Genomic DNA, 21,039 nt, shown 5'->3' with positions numbered 1-21,039 from the left:
ATTGTTGAAAATTTCGAATTTTTCATGAATTTCCCTGAAAGTGAGTTCTGATGGTTTCTTCAAATGTGATGTTTCAAATTCATTCAAGTATGTATAAATAAAACTTTTCTCTTAACATGTTATCGAAGAGCTGAGGGGAGAGATAGAACCGTAAAAAAGACAATCGTTTGTATAGAAGAGAGGCATAATAAGAATAATGATGATGATAACATTCAACTAAGTTAAAAATCTGACAAAATTAGTTGAAAATAAATCTTATTCAATTTAATAAAATGAAGTAAACAATGAATTATACATGATAGAAGCAAATGATGTGCAAAATAACCATTCGGAAGCACATTGCTAATTTATTAATAAAAATAACTGTACTATACGCAATACAAGAGCAATTTCCCACTTGTTTTTTACGGCGCGCCAGTTCAAAAATTCGGAAAGAAAGTTTCCTGCGGATTTCCACTCCCAGTAGAGTAGTAGATAGGATTTAGAACATGAAAGAGCCATCCGATCTGACTCCACTCGTTGTGATTACTTAAGCATTCGCTTTCAGGCTGATGAAAGATAATGGAAGGGTTTGCTCTATAAAAAGATTCATTCGTTCAACTGTCCGCAGTTGTCACTATTGGAATCAGTAGTCAGAATGAGAGCGCTGGTAGTGCTCCTTTGTATGTCGATAGTGACTTCCGAGGGAAAAGATCCGAAAGTTATCATCGTAGGGGCTGGATCTTCCGGGATTGCAGCCGCTTCCAAATTACTTCAGAATGGAATAACAGACGTCACTATTTTGGAGGCGGAGGGGAGATTCGGGGGTCGAGTGTACAGCGCGAAATTTGGTATGATGATTAATTCCATCGAGATATCAATATCAAGAAGTTTATCGATTTGCCAAATCAGTAGATTATTTTAATTTGGCGTTTGTCAATTCAGTAGCAAAGTGGTAAATCGGTTCAAGTCGACTTGGCCCTCAGCCGAGTTTTTGAGAAATATCTTCGAATCTAAGGGAGATAGCGAAATTTTTGTAATTACCTTTTTTATAGAGTAAATAGGGGGCTACCAAAAAGGTTATGACAAAAATTTTGCTATCGCCCTTAGATTTCGAGATATTCATTCAGAATTAGCCCTCAGCTGAGAACTAGCTCTTAGCTGAGTTTTTGGAGAATATCTCGGAATCTAAAGGAGATAGTGAAATTTTCGTGATTACCTTTTTTGTAACCCTCCATTCACTCTACAAAAAAGGTTCTGATAAAAATTTTGCTATCTGCCTTAGATTCCGAGATATTAATTGAAAACTGATCAATAGTCGAATTGACTTGAATCATTTTACCGATTCGTTACTGAATTACTAGGAGAATATTTAATTGATTTGGGCGGTCAATGGGTGCACGGAGAGAAAGATAATGCAGCTTATGATCTTGCGGCACCCTTCGGACTCTTATCGAAAGCCGTTGGCCCAGGGCGAACGGAGGAAGAGCCTTTCATCCATCGGTATTATACATCCGCGGGTGAAGCAGTAATGAAACAACTTGGAGGTGACTTTTTTACTTTTGCAATTGCCTGTTCTGATGATCCAACGGGGGCTGAGAAAGTAAAGAATGGATCTTTCGGGGAATATGTAGACAACAAGTGAGTGAATTTCCATTATTAATCCACAAAATTCCGTAGCGAAGTGGTAAAATGGTTCAAGTGGATTTCGACTAATGGCTGTTTTTCATGAATATCTCGGAATCTAAGGGAGATAGCAAAGTTTTTGTAATGATCTTGTTTGGTGAATGACTAAATTTAGGGTGGATGTGGGATGAAAATGTGGAGGGAGTTGTTGGGAAAATTACTGATGAGCCGGATTTAAAAACCACACTTTATTTTGTGGGATCGAACCACTTTGTCAAAACTATTTACACTCTTTGGAAATTTTAATAGTTGAATGTCTAATTAAATTGATGATTGTCTTTCACTGTAAATTCGTTGAGTCACTGACTTTAGGCTGAATTTAATCAACAGAGGTGATGTACTGAACAAAACGGTGATCTTACAAAGACCGGTGATGTACTTGATTACTAGTGAGTTAGGTGAGGTTCAAAGAGCTACTGTACTCGGTGAGGTGCGATATAAAACTTGTACAGGTGATTTGCCCGAGATAGACTTGTACGGTGAGAGGCTAAGCCTAAACTGATTCGCGCGTGTTTCGGTGACTTATGACTGATGACCCGAAGGGTCCCGGAGATTTTCGAAGTAGGCCGATGGTCGACCAGAATGTTCTGGAATTTTAGTTGCGTTTCAAACAAACCTTTTTTGTAGCGCTTGATTCTCTCTACAAAAAAGGTCATTATGAAAATTTCGCTATCTCCTTTAGATTCGGAGATATTTCTCGAGTACGAGCTAACGACTTGATCCGCTTCTGTGGAAATGAGATTGTTTTTGCAATTAAATGAGAGGCCGATTCTATAATAATTATTGCAGGATTAATGAATATTATGGTAACCATACAGAGGAAATTACTCCCGATTTGCGGCAAGGTTTAACGCATGCCGCTAAATTAGCAATAATGGCATCAGAGGGGGCAGCGGATTTGAACGATCTCTCGTTGAAAAGAACGCAAGAGTACGTTGGTGCGAGAGGGTATCAAGCTGTCAACTGGAAGGATCGAACGTATAACACTGTTTTGGAAATCCTGATGGTTCGTTGAAAATCCTGAGTACACTGTTAAAAATTGTCGTCTGAATTTTCCGTATCAAATCCTGGAAATTTTTATCGTGTTTGATTTCCACTTAAATTTCAGGAAATATTGTCATTGGAAAATCAAGTATTTTAGTGATTTTCAAATCATTTGAACAGAAAATCAATGAAATATTTGATTTTCAATGGAACATGAATATTCAGAAACAAAATGACATGAATCATCAATTTTTCTCTGAAATTTTCTGATTTTTCTAAATTTTCACGGAATCATTTAACTGAAAAGTCAAGTATTTTATTGATTTTCAAATCATTTGACCAAAAAATCATCGAAATATTTGATTTTCAATGGAACATGAATATTCAGAAACAAAATGACATGAATCTTCAAATTTTCCCTGAATTTTTATGATTTTTCTAAATTTTCATGGAATAATTCAACTGAAAAGTCAAGTATTTTATTGATTTTCAAATCATTCGAGCAGAAAATCAACGAAGTATTTGATTCTTCAGCTAAATTATTCCGCGAAAATTCAGAGAAAACCGAAAAATTCAGGGAAAAATTTAAGATTCATGTCATTTTGTTTCTGAATATTAATGTGCCATTGAAAATTCAATGAAGTTGTGAAATTTCCATCTCACTCCCACTGAAAATTCATGATATTCTTTAAATTCTACCTAAAACTTGAAATTTCATAATCATTTTTCCCCAAAATCCGGTTCAATGTCACTCTCATGAGAATTACTATAATATTTTCTACGAAATTTCAAAAAATTTCTAATAGTGTAATTTCAGTAGCGAAGCGGTAAAACTATTCCAGTCGACGTAGCTCTTTTTCGAGGAATATCTCCCGATCTGAGGGAGATAGCGAAATTTTCGTAATGACATTTTTTGTGGGGCGATTTGAGGGCTACAAAAAAAGTTATAACAAAAACGTTGCTATCTGCCTTAGATTCCGAGATATTCATTGAAAACTGACCAATAGTCGAAATTGACATTTCGCCGCAATGATTGATTTTACCGCGTTTCCAGAAAAAAATTCCGAATGCAGAGGAGGAATTGCCCATCGCGAATAAGACCCTGTTGAATAAACAAGTAACTAAAATAAAATATAATGGTGATGGACCGATAAAAATAACAACTTCCGATGGGAGTGAATTCACAGCTGATCATGTGATTAGTACAATTTCTCTCGGAGTTCTGAAGGCTGATCATGAAAAAATTTTCGAGCCAGCTTTACCGGAGAAAAACAGGAATTCAATTCAGGTATTTTTCGAACTGAAGAGAAAGAAGGGAAGAATCACAAATGCATATGGACGCATATTGATTAACATTGACGATTGATTATTTACTTAATAACTTCGTTGGTAGGGTTTGGGTTTCGGAAGGAACGCCAAAATATTCTTGTACTACGACGAACCCTGGTGGGATACTACTGAGTATGCGATCAGTCTACTCATATGGACAGAAGCGGACAGGAAGGAAATTGAAAATGATGTAAGAAGCTCGATTATTCAATAGAGAAGAGCGGGACAAAATGAAACAGCCGAAAAACGACTATTTGACGCAATTCAAGCAAAAAAATTTTTTTTATCAACTTTTGTTTATCAACTTTTTTCATTATTGGGAGTACTGATGAGAATAATAATTATCTATGCGGTAGAAAAGAACATGCGGTGGGAAAAAATCACTGATATTCGAAAGCCCTATGTAGCGTATCGACTACCTCCACAGATGAATCCCACTCCCCTGTTAGATCTCGATCTCAACGTCCACTAGGGTGACACCACCAATAGATGGACACCCCCAATTTCCCCCCAATAGATGACCGATTTCACTTTTAATTAAATATTGCTTAAAAAATAAAATGATAAGGGTACACTTAATTTTTCCATCCGATAATGACACTTGTATGGAATTATTTGATGGCCGTCAAATCCCGATCGCTGGATATTTTAACCTAGAAAAAAAAAGAAATAGTCACAAGGATCAGGAATGTGCCCCAGTTTCATTTTCTTTTCAATTAATCCATTGATAAAATCTTCTCCCGTCAAAATTTCTCAATAATTTTCCATTCTGCTGAATGGAAAATTGTCATTCTCTGCAGTACTCCCATTAATATAAAAAAGTTGATAAACAAAAGTTAATCTCTCTATATTATAAAAATCCAAATCAACTTCGATTGATAAAAATTTGGTACGAGTCAAAATAAGGGTCACGAGGTTCAAAATCAGGGTCCTGAGGGCCAGAATAAGGATCATGAGGGTCGCGAAGTTCAGAATCAGGGTCGTGAAGGTCAGAATAAGGGTCACAAGGATCAGAATAAGAGTCAAGAGAGTCAAAATAAAGGATATGAGGGTCACGAGGGTCAGAATAATGGTCAAGAGGGTCAGATTAAGGATATCAGGTATCAGGGTCATAATGGGATCACGAGGGTCAGATTAAGGGTCACAATGGTCAGAATAAGAAAGATGGGGGTTGACGTACAGGGCAAGCAGGAGGCGTAGCCCTGTAGTAAAAAAAAAAGTGGATAAAAAAGTTTTTTCTGCTTGAATTGCATCAAACAGCCGTTTTTCGAATTTTTCATTTTGCTCCACTGTTTCATTTTCCTCACTCTCCCCTATGTGTATTAATTTATTGGATTGGAATATTCATCCCATATTTCAGCCCGAAAAAATCTGGATGCTGGGTGTCGGCTACTCCCTCCCCGTCGAGTACAAGCCAAAGGTCTTATTACTCTGGATGAGTGGCCTCTACTGCGAGCAGATGGAGAAAATTCCTGACGAACTCTTCGAAAATCAGACGCTCGAACTCATCGAAAGATTCTTCGGCAAATCCCACAATCTCACGCAGCCCAAGGACATCATCAGGACCCGCTGGAACACCAATGAGAACTTCAGGGGCACTTACAGTTACCCTTCCCTCGCTTCTGTAGCCAATAACGCAAGTCCTGAGGAATTGGGGACCCCTGTGACACGGAATGACAGGCCTGTGATCCAATTTGCTGGGGAAGCTACTGAGCCAGATTATTATAGTACTGTGCATGGAGCTATATCATCGGGGTGGCGTGAAGCCGATCGCTTGATCAATTTTTATAAACAACAAGATTGATGGGAACGAATTCTCAACGAACCAAATTATTTTTTATAAAAATAAATCAGCACTGAAAATCCATTAAAAAAATTTTATTCTCTTCGTGTAATCCTATCTCAGAGGGTCATGAATGAATCGTAGATCCCAAATAATAGAAAATAGCCCGACCAAATATAATTTAGCCCGAACAGATTTAATTATCGAATATTAATTGATAAAATAATAATTCTGATGGAATTTAATAATACTTTGGCCCGAACAAAAATAGTAAGTAAGTATAAATAATAATAATTTAATGCCAAAAGGCATCTACTGTGGAAAATCCACCTTGTACGTGATTTAAGTCAACAAGACCGTTGAAACTGGATTATTTTGGGAAACTAATTTGAAAGTTTAGTGAAATAATTAGTTTAATCTGGTTTAAACGTCACAAGTCATCCATAAAAAGTTTTCGAGATATTCCTGTTTTTCAATTGAAATGCTTGTACACACTCTAACTTGTGCAAAAATCGGGAAAAGAAAAATTCAATAAAAATCATGAATATTCAGTGTCATTAAAATTACACTTTTTGCACAAAATGATTATTTTTTTATATTCGTTATTTATAAACAAATAATACAAATTATTGACATTTTCGGAAACCTTATTTTTTTAGGCATGACGGATCGGGACTTCTTGTGATTACGACTGCTATCAATAATCATCGAAATGTCATTGACAATCGTAATCACGAATATCAATGACAATTGAATGATCGTTGATAACAGCCGTAATCACACGAAGTCCCGGACCCTGGTCACAACAGATTTTTCGATAATGCATAATGAAGTATCACGATGAGACATCTCATAAATGATACAATCGTTAGCTGCAGAAGAGGAAAACGATCGAGCAACTTTCATTCGTTGATGAAGAGTCTCGTATTCTCCTTCGTACTTTGGGCTTCAATTCAAAGGTGATTATCAGCGATGGAGAGCAGTCAGGTATAGCCGCAGCCTCCAGATCATAATGTTTCGTGTAAAAAGTGATAATAGTGATTTGAAAAATTCGTGGAAGGACTATCGAAGTGCGATACACTAATAGAAAAAATTATTTTTATTGAGCTGTTTTTTTCTTGGAACAAGTATTATTTACTTGAACCAATTTTAAATAAATAAGATCTTCCGGTGAATATCAATTATTTCTTCTTGAGATGGATTTATTTGAATCAAATAAAACAGTCCGTGGTGTCAAGTTACATGTATTCACCACAAAGATGGAAGAGTTCTATTTTTTTAAACCTAATTTAATCTCCAGTCGAGAAATTTTCGACTTTCATGAAATGATCAAAAATTCGTACTTAGGAGATGATTACATTCAGGAATGAATTGAATGTTGTTTTCTCGAATGAAGCCGATGTTTAAATTGAGCTTTCCGTACATCACATTGAACGAAATTTGTGATATCCAAGTTTGGGTAGAATTGCCGTAATCTGTGATTCTGTTATTGTAAACTACCTAATGCGATTTTTTTTATTCAAGAAATATAAACTTCTTTCAACTCAATGACATCTTACTACAATCTCAAGGCTTTTTCCGCGTAACAATATTCATCCTAATTTGACATACGAAATGCTCACTTCAATTATAATTTACTTGGAACAACGTATGGTCGTGGTGATTGAAATATCAACGTATTTCGTCATGAGAATAATTTTGATTTTTGAGTGAACCAACGAATTTCTGGAGTCAGCAAACTTTTGGCTAGAAAGAAATCAAATACTCTCATTATTGCGACAAATAAAAGGAACTTCAAGTCTAGAGAAGTTCGATTTCTCCCAATCAAATGTATCTCAAGAAGAGATAACTAGTATTCACTATGAAATCATGTATTTAAAAATTAACAACCAAATGATAGTTGGTTCAAATAAAATTCTCTTGATAAAATTAATTTTTTCTGTTAGTGTAGGTCCTATGGCATTCATCGACACTGCTGCGTCAGTGGTTGACCTTCTAACGTCTGAGATTTTTCATGAAATCGTCAGTAATGTGGTAAATATTATTTCCGAGGTTGTTGAGAATTATTAGTCCATTAGGGGGCTACGCCCCCTGCTCGCTCCATTTGCCAACCCCCATGACTCCCCATGACCCTTACCCACACGGAAAAATATATATTCTGAAAATTATATATTTTATCTATGAAATTGGCCTGATATTCACATATGAGTGTTATATAAAATATAAATTTATGGGTTTCATAGATATTTTATATAACTCTTGTGTACTTTCGGAGAATATATCAAATTGGCTTATATTATACGTATTTTTTATATATTTTTCCATGGAAGTAGTTTCTCTTCAACTTTGGAGTCTTAATTTCGAGTACGAAATTTTCATCACCAAAATTGTCTTAGATTGTTATAATATAGAGATATGCTGATGCTGATCCTGTATCAATTTCGGAGTCCGCGACGAGTTTTGATATGTAGAATTTATGTTTTTTGGATCGCTGATTTTGAATTTGTTGGTAATTTTCTTCAAAAAATTCGGCGTTCTCTTTGTTATTAACATTTTAATTGGTTGAATCGTCCTGGCAACCAAACCAGTAGCGAAACGATAAAACGGTTCAAGCCAATTTACCTCTTAGCTGAGTTTTCGGGAAATATCGTCAAATCTAAGGGAGATATCAAAATTACCGTAAGGACCTTTTTTATAGAGTGAATTGAGGGCTACGAAAAAGGTCATTACAAAAATATTGCCATCTCCGTTAAATCCCAAGATATTCATTGAAAATTGGCCAATAGTCAAAATCGACTTGCGCCGTTTCTCTACTGAAACTATGGGAGGTAGATAAAAATTTTCAAGTGATAAATTATTTTGAATGCACAAAATGAAATAATGAATAATGAATTAATCCTATTATAAAAAGGACAAACATCGAGACTATCGATATCTCGAAACTCTGTCACGCTTATTCCTCATTGGTTCACAGTCGTCTGAGGCGGCTAATTTGAACTCAGAACTCATTCAATTTTGAAATGTTCAATCATGATTTTTATAATTACAGCGCGCTTTAGCGCGCGGTCGGTCTCGTAAACAAAAAACATGAAAAAATATCGAGTGCACTCGTAAACATGGAAATACTAAATGGTACCTAGAGTATGGACTATAAAATCATGAACATTTCTGGGAATCCCCGGTTTTGTTCTCCCGTTCCTTCCCCTGACAAAGTGTCGAGATGTGGTTCAATTCTGACCTCTGTAGTTTCGTTACAACTTATTGAAATAAACTCTGCGTTGTTTATTATTCCTCTCCTTGAATTAATCGCTTCATCTTATAAACGTTTTACTTTGGCGCTGTTTAATTTTCCAGTTTTTTCATTTCTTTCTTTTCAAATGATCCAATCCAGAATTTTTTGTCAAGAATTTTCAGCATTCATTCATTATTAATTAATTATTTAATTAATTTCTACCCCTCGGTTATTTTTTCGCAGATTCGTGGTGCAATAATGGAGATCACTCCAAGGATATCGAAATATCTGCGACACTTCAAGTTCCTCGGAATGGTGACACTGTGGTGGTACCTTAGAAAATTTCTCGATAATGATAGACAATTTTTACTACGCGATATATATATTTCTCGAGGGCCTATTCACTACCTGATTGAGTGACACCATGACTTTGAAATGAAGTCGACTTCACGTGATTTGGGGAAAAAACAAAATCAATGACTTCAAGTGGCTCGTGACATGACAGTCTCCAGGCTGAACAATCGTAAGGTTCAGCATTGGGATTTTGTCGATGGTAGAGACATCCATTTATCTAGGGTTTATCAGTCGTTGAGTTTCAGGGATCTCATCTGAAAACATTTCTTTAAATAGCAATATAGAATTTCTGTATCTCTGTAACTATTTGAGTTGAAGAACGCCGACATGCGGGATATAGAAATGGCTACAGGTTTGTGGAGATAGTTTGGGAGGTAGTGGAGTCTCAGTGGGTGATAATAAGGGCAGGTAAAGAGGATATGGGAGATATTTTCAGGACTATAGGTAAAGCAGAGGATGCAGATTTGGGTTGGATCCAACTGGTAGTTAATTCGGTTGATTGTTATCCTTCTAGTGAATATTGTGGTGGTTCTCAGCTGTATCTTAACTCTCAGGAATTCAATAGGGCATCCCTCGGGGTGAGAGTCTAGAAAGTCAACCAACGGGTGCAAAAAACCTTTTTTCACGAGTTACGAACAATATTTTTCATCACAATGTGGCGGAAATTGGACTTTTAGGCATGCGGAGCGTGCCGAAAAGTTCACTTTTCGTCACAGCTCGATGAATATATTATTTACTACGTACGTCAACGCGGTACGTTAGCCACAGTACGCTGCGCCGGTTAATTTAATTGATTTCAAATGACTTCGGTGTGATTTCATGACTTCGGCACGGCTTCAAGACTTCGGCATGATTACAGAAATGATTTCAGAGAGTTGAAATCGCTTGATTTCAGTGATTTCGATGACTTCAATGAATTCACATGATTTCAACGTGACTTCAGATTGACTTCATCACAGAGTGGCGCCATGAAGAGACGGAAAAGTTTCTCGTCGAAGAGAGAAAAAACTTCATCGAATAGGAACGCGTTCTTCGAGTAATTCTGGACACGTGGATGTGTTCTAACATTCTTGAGGAGTGGAAGACGATTTTCTTCACAGCCATTGTTTATTGTGTTTGGAAGACTTAGTGGTGAAACAATGGGAAACATTCGCAGGATAATGACATATCTGCGAGGCTTCGAGGACCTCCCGATGTTTCTGGTGGCACTGTAGTCGTGCATTATAACATTTTCGAGAATTATAGAAAAATTTTATTATGTGAAATATATTTTTTCATATAAAAATACCCGATGAACTATTCAAGAATAAAATTGTAGAATTTTTCCGAAGATTCTTGGGAAATACTGACAATATCCCGGGCTCAAGAGGATCTAAAAATCAACCTGAAATACTAATGGAACTTTCGTGGAATCTTAAAATATTTGCGAGGGTTCGAGGTTCTTCCAACAGTTCTGGTGACACTGCGGTGGTGCATTAGAAAATTTCCGGGCAATTATAGCTAATTTTTATTACGTAAAACATATGTTTTAAGTAAAATTTCTGGCAGTTGTATTCAAAAAGAGAAATGTTTTTATTGAATAAAAACCTGTTCTTCAATTTATTCTGCAAATTTTGATATTTCCTAACATTCCCGAGGAGTTGCGGGAGTCCTGGAGATTCAAACACGCCCGCTATTGATTAAACAACAGTTGACAGGTATTCAGAAACATCCCCAAGCTCTGTTAAAGCATTTCAAACGTAGAAATAGTTGGGCAATTTCAAAGGAAGGAAGAAAAAACTAAAAATGCCACCGAAGAAGAAAGGAGGCTCGAAAATGGCTCGAATGAGCGAAGAAGAGAAAATGCGGTATCTCGCCCACCGAGCGGAAATAGAACTCGAGGCAAAGCGACGTAAGCAACAGCTGATAGCAGTATTTACTAAAGTAAGGGTAAATCTAAAAATCGGATTGTGACGTCAATTATTTTTTGAGCTAAAAAATATGAAATAAGGAAAAATAATAATGACTCATTTAAATTTATTTCTGAATTATAATATAGGAACAAAATATTATGGCTCACAAAATCCTGTCAAATATATTTTATTTGAGAGGTAATGACCCACAAAAAAAAAGTAAATTACGTTCAGCTAAGCATAATTTTTGTTTTTTTTTTTAAAGCGTAATTTACGAGAAAAAACAGTAATTTACGCTTAAACTAAATTTTTTCCTTCGTCGTTAATTACGGATAAGTGAACGTATAATACGGAAAAAATCATCGTAACCTATGGCGGACACGGGGACGATTATAAAATTTAACACATATCAAGGGTATCATTACCATTCAACCCTAGTCTGGTCACCATACGCGACCCTGCGACTTTGCTCGCCTCCGCAGGGATTCGCCGTCGTGTTATTTAGGCGCCAGCGTTGCCGAATTCACACTACACTGCCCGTGCGCGTTTAGCGAGTTTCCAGCAACGTCGCGTAACGGGAAATTCCCTTTAACATGGGAAAAATAATTCATCTGTTGGAAATAATTTGTTTTCATTGTCAATTTCGATAATTGTGAGATTCTAACAACTACTATAATTTTTTATACACTTCAATTGGAAAGGTCAATTTTTTTCAATCTTTCCGATTAACCAGTCCATGACAATCAAAGAAAAACAACGCGCTGCGTCGGTTCCCTCTTATGGTGATAAATCTAGAGATGATTTTGATATCCAACAATAGAAACACTAGCCAATTTAATTTTATAATTCTCAGGAGATTTTCTTGGATTTCTCGAGCGACTATTTACCGCCCCTTACCCCCACTCATTCCCTACAAAACGAAATTTTGCAATTTTATAAATCATTTTTTGTGTTTTTAAGAACAAATTAAAACGCGAAGAGACATTCGCTCGCCTCAACACCGCAAAAATCAATGAACAATGGCGGTTTATTCTCCGCCAAGTAAAATGCAAAGAATTGTACGAGGATCTCGAGTACTTATGGAAGAATTTCGATCGAACGCTAACGCTGAAAAATGCGATAATTCGAAAGTTGTACGGAGAGCTGGAGAAGGCGGACATGGACCATCGGCGGCTGCAGGAGGCGCACATGGAGACCATGGACATGTTGATCCGGAGGCATCAAGTTAGGCTGCAAGATCTCAAGGACGATTACCTTGAGAACGTTAAGCTAGTCGAGATCGGGGAGATCGATGAGATGAATCAGGTAAAAGGGGAAATGAACGAGGACTGCAAGCATCTTGAAACTGTGATCTTCGCGCAGAATAATTTCATAGAGGATAGACTTAGCGAGACCAAAATGAGGAATGCAGTTAATACGTTTTCTATCGAACACTCGGTGAGTGCATGGAAAACAAGTTTAATTACCCTACTTTATCATTGTCTTCATTACCCTGACTATTATTTTATAATTATTAATAATGAACTAGGGGGCTACGCCCCCTGCTCGCGGCGCTCGCAAACCTCCATACGATCCCCATATGATCCCGCATGATCCTTATTCTGGCCTTTGTGACCCTTAATCTAACCCTCGCAACCCTTATTTTGATCCTCGTGACCCTTATTTTGATCCTCATGACCCTGATTCTGACCCTAGTGACCCTTATTTGGATCCTCATGACCCTTAATTGGCCCCTCGTGATCTTTATTTTGATCCTTATGACCCTCTTGACCCTTATTTTGATCCTGATGACCCTTAATCTGACTCTCGTGACCCTTATTCTGACCTGCATGACCATTATTTTGACCCTTGTGAGTCTTAATTTCGAGTACCAAATTTTTATCACCAGAAGTCGATTTCCATTTTTATAATATAGAGGGATAATTCTAAGAAATGGTGAAAAATACAAGGTGGGTGCCGCCATCTTGCTTTAAAGCCTCATCCCTCTGCCGGACGGGATTTTCAAGATGGCGGCACACCCACCTCGCATTTTTAAGCATTTCTCAAAATTATTCATCTCCTTCAGATCAGCCTCAACACGTTTCATCCAGTTTCTATGAAAAGAACAAATTTTTAAAGCCATTTTTCAGATGTTTTCATGCAATCTTCATTGAGAATTTATGACACAAATTTTTCTGCTCACTTCAGTAGTTTTTTTACTCTCAAGGTCTTTGGATACGAAGAAATTATTATTAAATATTCAAAGACAAATAGAATCTCATCATCTTAAAATTGACATTAAGTGAAAAATGAAATACGTCAATGGTTAAACCTCTTCAAGAATCGCATTTATTAATTTTTAGAAAGATGAGGCAATATCCCAGATAAAACGTACAGTAGGAGGTAAAATCGACGAGCTGTGGTGCAGATTGAACCGAGTGATATCGGATTACCAATCGAAGACCCGGAAGAAACGGAAGCAGTACGAGACCCTGAAATCCCTGGACGACGCCCACCACCAGGAGGCCTCCCAGTTCCCTAAGCGTCAGTCCTTCCTCCTGACGACGATGGAGACCCTCAAGACCCAGGAGACAAAATTATCCGAGGAGCGAAACCATGTAATTAACGAATTGAAGGTCCAATCAGAGAATTTGAACACGAGAATCTGGAAATTGAGACAGGAAATCAGGACGGACCAGGCGATGGACCAGGTGCAGCTGAAGAATCTGACGGTGATGAGTGGATCTGTGATAAAGGACATGAAGAAGATCGAGGAGAAGAGTTCGACTATTATTTTTCTCATGAAGATCTGCTCTTCGTTGGAGAGCAAAACCCTTTGTCTGAAGAAATTCAATTTTGGGGAGATGAATGATGAGAGTGCTTCGAATGGCGTCATGAGTCCTTACGACAAGTTGGAGAATTTCTGGGAGCAGTACAATTACGTAAAGGCTGAGGTAATTGCGATCAAGAGGGAGAAGAATGAATTGATGGCGGAGAACAAGAGACTGAGGGGATCTTTGAAGACTTATTTGGTGACGGTTGCGAGGATGCCGGGGTCTAGGCCACAAACATCGGTGTAATGGTGTAATGATGTGAAATTTGCAAAATTTGAAAAATTTCATGACCTACAAAATCTTGGTAGATAAATTATAAAATTCAGCAGCGAAATGGTAAAAGAAGATACGTCAATTTTGACTATTGACCAGTTTTCAATCAATATCTCGGAATTTAAGGAAGATAGCAAAATTTTTGTTATAACCCTTTTTGTGGAGCCGATTGAATGCTACAACAAATGTAATTACGAAAATTCCGCTATCTCTCTTAGATTCGGAAATATTCCTCAATAACTCAACTGGCAGATGAGTCGACTTATCCCCGATTACCATTTCATTACTGAATTATATTACCATATCATCTGATATGATGAATTTTCCAAATATTGAGTCCTTACACGTTTTATTGCTGTTAATCACAGCGTGGGGTCTATAATTTGATATAACACACAATCTGGACCCCTAAAATTAGTATTTCAACATTTTCGTTCCTGGACTAAACCGCGGAGACGGCTGAGTCCCAAAATTATTTTGAAATGATTGGCTTCTAAATTGCCAAATCAAAATCAGAAATCCGGGGTGACTCGATTAATTTAATAAATTAATTCACCCCGGTCTAAGGATCATTTTTTAAAAACCGTGACATCTTTTGCTCCTCTGCGGAAACAAGGCGAAGATACGCAGTCCTCAGTATAACAACCTTGAAGGTGACTGGCCCAAAATGCTGCGCCGAAAATTATTTTGAAATGACTGAGTTCTAATTTACCAAATAAAAATCAGAAATGCGTTTTTGCTTTCTGCTCCACAAGAACAGCTTGGGTAATTAATTATTAAATAATTAATTACAACAAGGCTCAGATACGCAGCCCTCAGTATAACAACCTCGAAGGCGGCTGGCCCAAAATGCTGCGCCGAAAATTATTTTGAAATGACTGAGTTCTAATTTACCAAATAAAAATCAGAAATGCGTTTTTGCTTTCTGCTCCACAAGAACAGCTTGGGTAATTAATTATTAAATAATTAATTACAACAAGGCTCAGATACGCAGCCCTCAGTATAACAACCTCGAAGGCGGCTGGCCCAAAATGCTGCGCCGAAAATTATTTTGAAATGACTGAGTTCTAATTTACCAAATAAAAATCAGAAATGCGTTTTTGCTTTCTGCTCCACAAGAACAGCTTGGGTAATTAATTATTAAATAATTAATTACAACAAGGCTCAGATACGCAGCCCTCAGTATAACAACCTCGAAGGCGGCTGGCCCAAAATGCTGCGCCGAAAATTATTTTGAAATGACTGAGTTCTAATTTACCAAATAAAAATCAGAAATGCGTTTTTGCTTTCTGCTTCACAAGAACAGCTTGGGTAATTAATTATTCCAATTCTTTCCAAGGAGGCTGCAAGGTGGTAATGATTGACTCCAACTCGGTTTACAATCGATTTATTTACTTTTTTATCAATCAATGTATTTATTTACTTATCGGTACTGTTTATAATTTGTACACTTGAAAAAATGGTAATAGAGTAGAAAAGTCGATTCAACGTTGTGTGAAAATCCCCCCTCCCAGTGGCAGGTACTTGTAGGGTCTGGCTCGAGTTCGTCCCTTGACTGGATGAAAGAAGACCTTCTCTTTGGGCGCCATGCCCTCAGTCTCCAGGTAAATGTCGAAGCAAGCCCGAAGTCTCTGGACCTTTGCAGACAGATTTGCTGGTTTATCCCACATGACGTTTATCTCACGCTCCATATCCCTGATTATATCAGCCGATGATGGTACAGAAGGGTTGATTTTGATACTGAAGATTGGAGATACCTTCGGGTAGTCTGGTTTTATAGTTATTTGTGCAACTAATTCACTGCTTCCCCTTCTGAGCACAGCCTCATACCCCAGCTCCCCCCTCTCCTCGCCCCTCCTCAGGGCGCCGAACCTCACGAGCATGGTCCCAATCTTCATAGGCACATCCCCCCCGAACACTGGGAAATTTCCCCCCTCCAGCATCCTGATCTCGGCGCAGAGCTCCAGCCTAGCCTTCACCCTCTTCTTCACCTCCTTGAGGACCTCCTCCACACTGTCATGAGCAACTTTCACGTCAACTTTGGTCTTCTCCCCGACGTCATTCCCAATAAACTGCAGTCCAGCCATCCTCTGGGCCCACTTGTAGGGAATCCCCACCCCAAGAGTACTGAAATTCCCCAAATTCTGTCTGGACAACTGATAAGAATTCGCAGGGTTGGGCGACTCGACCCCGAAGTCCTTGGGGTAAAGCTCCCTGAGGACTGACTCTGACATGAGCATGTCCCCAGCAGAGGGTCCAGCATCCTCAGCAGTCAGGTGGGACTCGACTGTCACGATCTTTAGGAGAGTCATGTAGAGAAACTTGAGACTCATTTTTGTCTGATTCTTTATCGTCAGGATCAACTGAACGGTGAGGGGGTGCCTCTGGAGGACTCGTGACTTTTTCTCCTCCATCCTCGCTTCCTTCGAGATCCTGTGGTGGCGTTTTTTGTGGACTGGCGCCTCCTCCGGGGGAACTTCCTCTGCTTGGTCAGAGTCTGAGTCATTGGTTCCTTCGTGGAAGAAAAAATAATGGGTGAAATTTTTGGTGGAGTGTGAGAGAATGGGATTTTGGTGATGATTTTCCTCTACATTAACCTCTACATTAATTTCAATAATTCTGACACAAAAACAATAACTTTGAGAATTTTTCTTTTGCAAAAACACTCAAGGCCTCAAGCCCTAAATGTAGAGTTATTTTAACATTTTCTATTCCATCAACTTGATAAAATAATGATATTAAAGGATGAAAATTCAAAGAAATTCAGAAATAATCGAGATTAAAGACAAGTGATTATATTTCGTAATAAAAAAGCCCTCCACCTTCTTGGGAATTAATCCTCTTCGCCTCATCTTCATCCCCTTCCACCGAGACTATCAATTGAGAATCATAGGCGTCTCTGTAGGCTGTAGCCTTCAAGTAGAGGACATAGAGAGGGGTTGGCAGGAGGGAGGCTTTCTGATGCTCCTGATGGATCTTGTCTAGGGGGAGACCCAGGCTCTCTTGAAGGGGCTTCGACGACTCGAGAATCGAACGAAGTTGAGGAGCTAGATTATCCAGTCGAGATTGCTTCGTGGAGATACTGGCGGCCACTGCCTTCTTGCTCTCTGAGAGTTCGTCGCAGAGGGAGGCGAGTTGTTTTCGTTGAGTCAACTCCCATTCCAGGCGGGCCAGGCGAAGCTGGTGGGGGTCTGTCTTTGTTATTTCCTGATGGGAAGAGAATTTTCTCATTTTATGGAGTAAATTATGGTAGTAATTGTCTTTCAGTAAATTGTCTCAGTTTCCTCAGGCTCTTGACGTGATCAATCGTTAGTTTTTAATTAAATTATTACTCGCATGGTGAATGAACCACTTTGAAAATAACAAAACGAACACAAAACCTTGATGAAATCAGAGGACTATTCATTTCCCTAATATGCCATAATCTTCAACTCAATAATAATAATACAATTGATTGAATAAGGGGATATCAAACCCAAAATTGATTAAATAAACAAATAACTAAATACATCATCAAATAAACGGAAATCAACAATTTAATAAATGATTTAAAAAAATTAAATCGACGAAGAAATTTAAAAAAACTGCAAATTGAATAATTGCTAGCCAGTCGCATTTGATAATCGGATATCTTTAACAGAAAAAATTCGCTTCCTTATCATGAAATCCCCTCCTCTAGTCTAGTCTGAGAATATTCTATCACAACAGAAGTCCCAAAAAAGCTAAACTAGACTAAAAAATGTTGTACCAAACAATAATCCACTGAAACTATCATTATATTTTACTGAAAAGAATTATTATTATTTCAAATGATTGATTTTTCAGTTTTATAACTATAATATTTTATTATTATTATTATCATTATTATTCTTATTATTACAGGTATATATATATATATACTACTGTATATCGCCACCGTCCTTCTAACGGCAAATATTATTAAAAACCATCGCCGATAACCCAATTACCCAAGGTTGTCAGCACTAGAGAATCGTCAAAAATCCTTCTAAAACTCAATCAGAAAATCTCAACACGAGCGCCACCTCCGACTAAACGTAATATCAACGTGTCATGAGTTCACTGAGTCAACAACTCACCAGTCTCGAAATGCTCTCCGGCGCCTCCTTAAAGAACTCCTCCTCTGAGACAAGTTCAATTGATTCATCCTTGGACCTAAATCCCCCAGAAATGGCCCCAAAAAAAGTTACTCAACCATCCAGCCTAGCTTATCACAAACAAATAAACTCACGACAATAAATCACTCACTTGAACTGCAAACACTTGATAACTTCCTTCTTCAGATGCATAACTTCGTAAAGTAGATTTTGCAGCTGGAGATGACGACTGTCAACACCCATTTTAGCTGAGGTCAATGAATCCCTTGCGAATTTAGTCCTGAATTTCTCCATTCTGTTTAATTTTTTCAACTCAATGAATGCAAGTGATGTATCAATCATCAACTCACGTATCTCATCTTTACTCTGGAAACATGTACAAATGGCTCAATGGAAAAACAAACGGTAGATCCATCGTGTGAATAGAGTGGGGACTGATGATTATTCAAATATTAACATAACTGAAGGCATATAAGTGGAAATACTCACTGTTGCCTCATCAGTTGATTTTAATTTCGATATTTTTTCCATTGAATTGCGGATTATGTCGCAGGTGGAGAAAAAATTCTCCGAGTCTTGGTCCGGTGAACGAGAGGTCGCCTCTTGCTCCTCGAAGGTTATTATTGTCTATGATAAAGGTAATTACAACAATTAATTAGAAATTATTGAGGAATTGTCGATCTCGTGTCAGTTTGATCAAAAAAAAAATTGTGAATGTAAAGTTTTGTGATGAAAAGCGGATTTTGAGGGGGAACGAGGGTAAGTAGGGGGTCGAAAGCGACCCCATTAGATAGCTGAAAAAATTTTCAATCCCAAACCCTGGTCTTGAACCCGTTTTGCCTCGTTAGTACTGGTGTACAGGAGTGAAGTGTGAGAAAAGTTATTTTCTGTGGGTAAAATCAAGATGTTGGATTGTTAGGGAAAGTATCGGGGCAAAATGGGGTTGTGAACAGGGTTTGGGATCGCAAAATTTCTGAGATTTCTAATGACGCAAACCACGTGGCTGTGGTCACGCTGGTTCTCGAGATGATGAGAATAATGTTCTGCTTCGATCCAAAGAAAATTATGAAATTTGAATTTCGCGTGAATATCAGTTATTTCTTCTCCAGATACATTTACTTGAATCAAATAAAACAATCCTTGGCTTCAAGTCACATGTATTCACCACGAACATGGAAAAATTCAATTTTTTTTACACCTAATATAATCCCCACTCGAGAAATTTTCTACTTTCATGAATTGATAAAAAATTCGTACCTTGAGATAACAACGTATTTAGTCATGAGAATAATTTTGATTTTTGAGTAAACCAACGAATTTCTGGAGTTGGCAAACTTTTGGCGAGAAAGAAATCAAATGCTCTCATTATTGCGACAAATAAAAGGAACTTCAATTCTAGAGAAGTTCGATTTCTCCCAATCAAATGTATCTCAAGAAGAGATTACTGGTATTCACAATGAACTCATGTTTATTTGAAAATTAATAATCAAATGATAGTTGGTTCAAATAAAATTCTCTTGATAAAATTAATTTTTTCTGTCAGTGTGTCAAGATGCGAAATGTAAGGGCTGTTTCTCTGGTGAATAATGTAAAAAGGGTGGATATATGGGGAAGTATGGGGGCAAAATGGGGTTGTAACCAGGCTTTGGGGTCGGTTATATCCCCAGGTTTTCAATGCTGGGAACTGTGTGAATCTAACCCTCGTGGTTCTCAAGATCATGAGGATGATGTGTTTGAAAACACTGAATACAAAAATTTTAAGAGCAATTTAAGAAAAATTGCGTTATTATCGAGAAAGGATAATTGAGCGAGTTCAGCTCTGCGATCGTGAAAATATTTTCTTGTTTAGGGAATTTTTTCGATAGGGAAGGGTGGGGTAAAATGGATACTTGACTTTTTAAAAATTATTCATAACTCAGAACAAATGAATCAATTAAGCTCAGCTTAGGTTCGTCACAAAGGGAAAGAATTGTTCTTTGTACTAAAAAAAATTATTAAATTTTATCAACAGTTCAACCCCTCATTAACATTTAAAAAAAAGTAAAGTGTCCGTTTTACCCCAACCTCCCCTATTATTATTTTTTCTCACAATTTTTTGCAATTGATCAATTGGATTTTTGTATTATGAAAATTTGTTTAATATATATTTGCATACTTCTATGAATTTTCGTTTCGATGGGCTTTCACCGGAAATCTTAATAAATAAATTGGAACTGGAAATTGCAAAATGAGAGAAAAGGTTAAGAGCTACTGATGCTTACTTTGTACATGTCGTTGTCTTTCCCTGTGGTGCTACTGCTAGTGCTGCTGATCGATTTTCTGCGTTTCTTCGGGCTTTCCGTGTCGTTCTCCTTACCCATGATCGATTAATAATGTTAATCACCGCGGGGTTGAAGCAATACTATTGATTTGTTAATAAGAACTGAAGGAACTTCAGGTGTTTCTGGATGAACTTCGCTGGTTCACTTGAGCACTTGAGGTTATGGAGGCCCCGGACACGAGCGGCAGCTGTAAACGTGCGCTCGGTCGTTTACGTCGATTTGAACGAATGCCCCGAATGAAATGGATTGTACCAAAACCCGCGATGATATAATTGAAT

General features: G+C 37.6%; 3 protein-coding genes across 4 annotated transcripts; 2 read left to right on the top strand and 1 right to left on the bottom strand.

Annotated features, from left to right (window-relative positions):
* Nucleotides 1-388: 388 nt before the first annotated feature.
* On the top strand, nt 389-6,271 carry LOC107036684 (spermine oxidase). 2 transcript variants are annotated; one of them, XM_015254800.1, is made up of 6 exons: nt 389-830; nt 1,452-1,620; nt 2,455-2,671; nt 3,704-3,937; nt 4,043-4,168; nt 5,339-6,271. In XM_015254800.1, the coding sequence occupies exons 1-6, from the start codon at nt 638-640 to the stop codon at nt 5,780-5,782; spliced, it is 1,383 nt and encodes a 460-aa protein (XP_015110286.1). In that variant the 5' UTR covers nt 389-637; the 3' UTR covers nt 5,783-6,271. The 2 variants fall into 2 exon arrangements, with proteins under 2 accessions (XP_015110286.1, XP_015110285.1); XM_015254799.1 differs by having other exon boundaries at nt 1,344-1,620.
* Nucleotides 6,272-11,132: 4,861 nt separating this feature from the next.
* Nucleotides 11,133-14,298, top strand: LOC107036611 (dynein regulatory complex subunit 2). Its single transcript, XM_015254671.1, has 3 exons — nt 11,133-11,270; nt 12,200-12,676; nt 13,582-14,298. The coding sequence occupies exons 1-3, from the start codon at nt 11,133-11,135 to the stop codon at nt 14,296-14,298; spliced, it is 1,332 nt and encodes a 443-aa protein (XP_015110157.1).
* Nucleotides 14,299-15,696: 1,398 nt separating this feature from the next.
* Nucleotides 15,697-20,963, bottom strand: LOC107036691 (THO complex subunit 5 homolog). The gene is made up of 6 exons (XM_015254808.1): nt 20,702-20,963; nt 18,930-19,067; nt 18,592-18,806; nt 18,423-18,498; nt 17,148-17,532; nt 15,697-16,837 (listed from the first exon to the last, which is right to left on the bottom strand). Exons 1-6 carry the CDS (start codon nt 20,798-20,800, stop codon nt 15,810-15,812), a joined length of 1,941 nt encoding a protein of 646 aa, XP_015110294.1. The 5' UTR covers nt 20,801-20,963; the 3' UTR covers nt 15,697-15,809.
* Between the last annotated feature and the right edge of the window lie 76 nt (nt 20,964-21,039).

The sequence above is a fragment of the Diachasma alloeum genome, unplaced genomic scaffold (genome assembly GCF_001412515.2).
Source record: "Diachasma alloeum isolate Michigan unplaced genomic scaffold, Dall2.0 Dall_scaffold_00210, whole genome shotgun sequence".
NCBI lineage: Eukaryota > Metazoa > Arthropoda > Insecta > Hymenoptera > Braconidae > Diachasma > Diachasma alloeum.
The sequence above is the reverse complement of the archived record's forward strand: the minus strand, read 5'-3'. Positions and strand labels throughout refer to the sequence as shown.

Excerpts from the sequence above, each read along its gene's own strand:
- LOC107036684 (XM_015254799.1), top strand. The coding sequence starts at position 638 with ATGAGAGCGCTGGTAGTGCTCCTTTGTATGTCGATAGTGACTTCCGAG. Across the intron at positions 1,621-2,454 it reads GGGGAATATGTAGACAACAA|GATTAATGAATATTATGGTA; the intron begins GTGAGTGAATTT and ends TAATTATTGCAG. Across the intron at positions 2,672-3,703 it reads CTGTTTTGGAAATCCTGATG|AAAAAAATTCCGAATGCAGA; the intron begins GTTCGTTGAAAA and ends CCGCGTTTCCAG.
- LOC107036611 (XM_015254671.1), top strand. The coding sequence starts at position 11,133 with ATGCCACCGAAGAAGAAAGGAGGCTCGAAAATGGCTCGAATGAGCGAA. Across the intron at positions 11,271-12,199 it reads TGATAGCAGTATTTACTAAA|AACAAATTAAAACGCGAAGA; the intron begins GTAAGGGTAAAT and ends TGTGTTTTTAAG. Across the intron at positions 12,677-13,581 it reads CGTTTTCTATCGAACACTCG|AAAGATGAGGCAATATCCCA; the intron begins GTGAGTGCATGG and ends ATTAATTTTTAG.
- LOC107036691 (XM_015254808.1), bottom strand. The coding sequence starts at position 20,800 with ATGGGTAAGGAGAACGACACGGAAAGCCCGAAGAAACGCAGAAAATCG. Across the intron at positions 19,068-20,701 it reads AAGACAACGACATGTACAAA|ACAATAATAACCTTCGAGGA; the intron begins GTAAGCATCAGT and ends CCTTTATCATAG. Across the intron at positions 16,838-17,147 it reads GAGGATTAATTCCCAAGAAG|GAACCAATGACTCAGACTCT; the intron begins GTGGAGGGCTTT and ends TCTTCCACGAAG.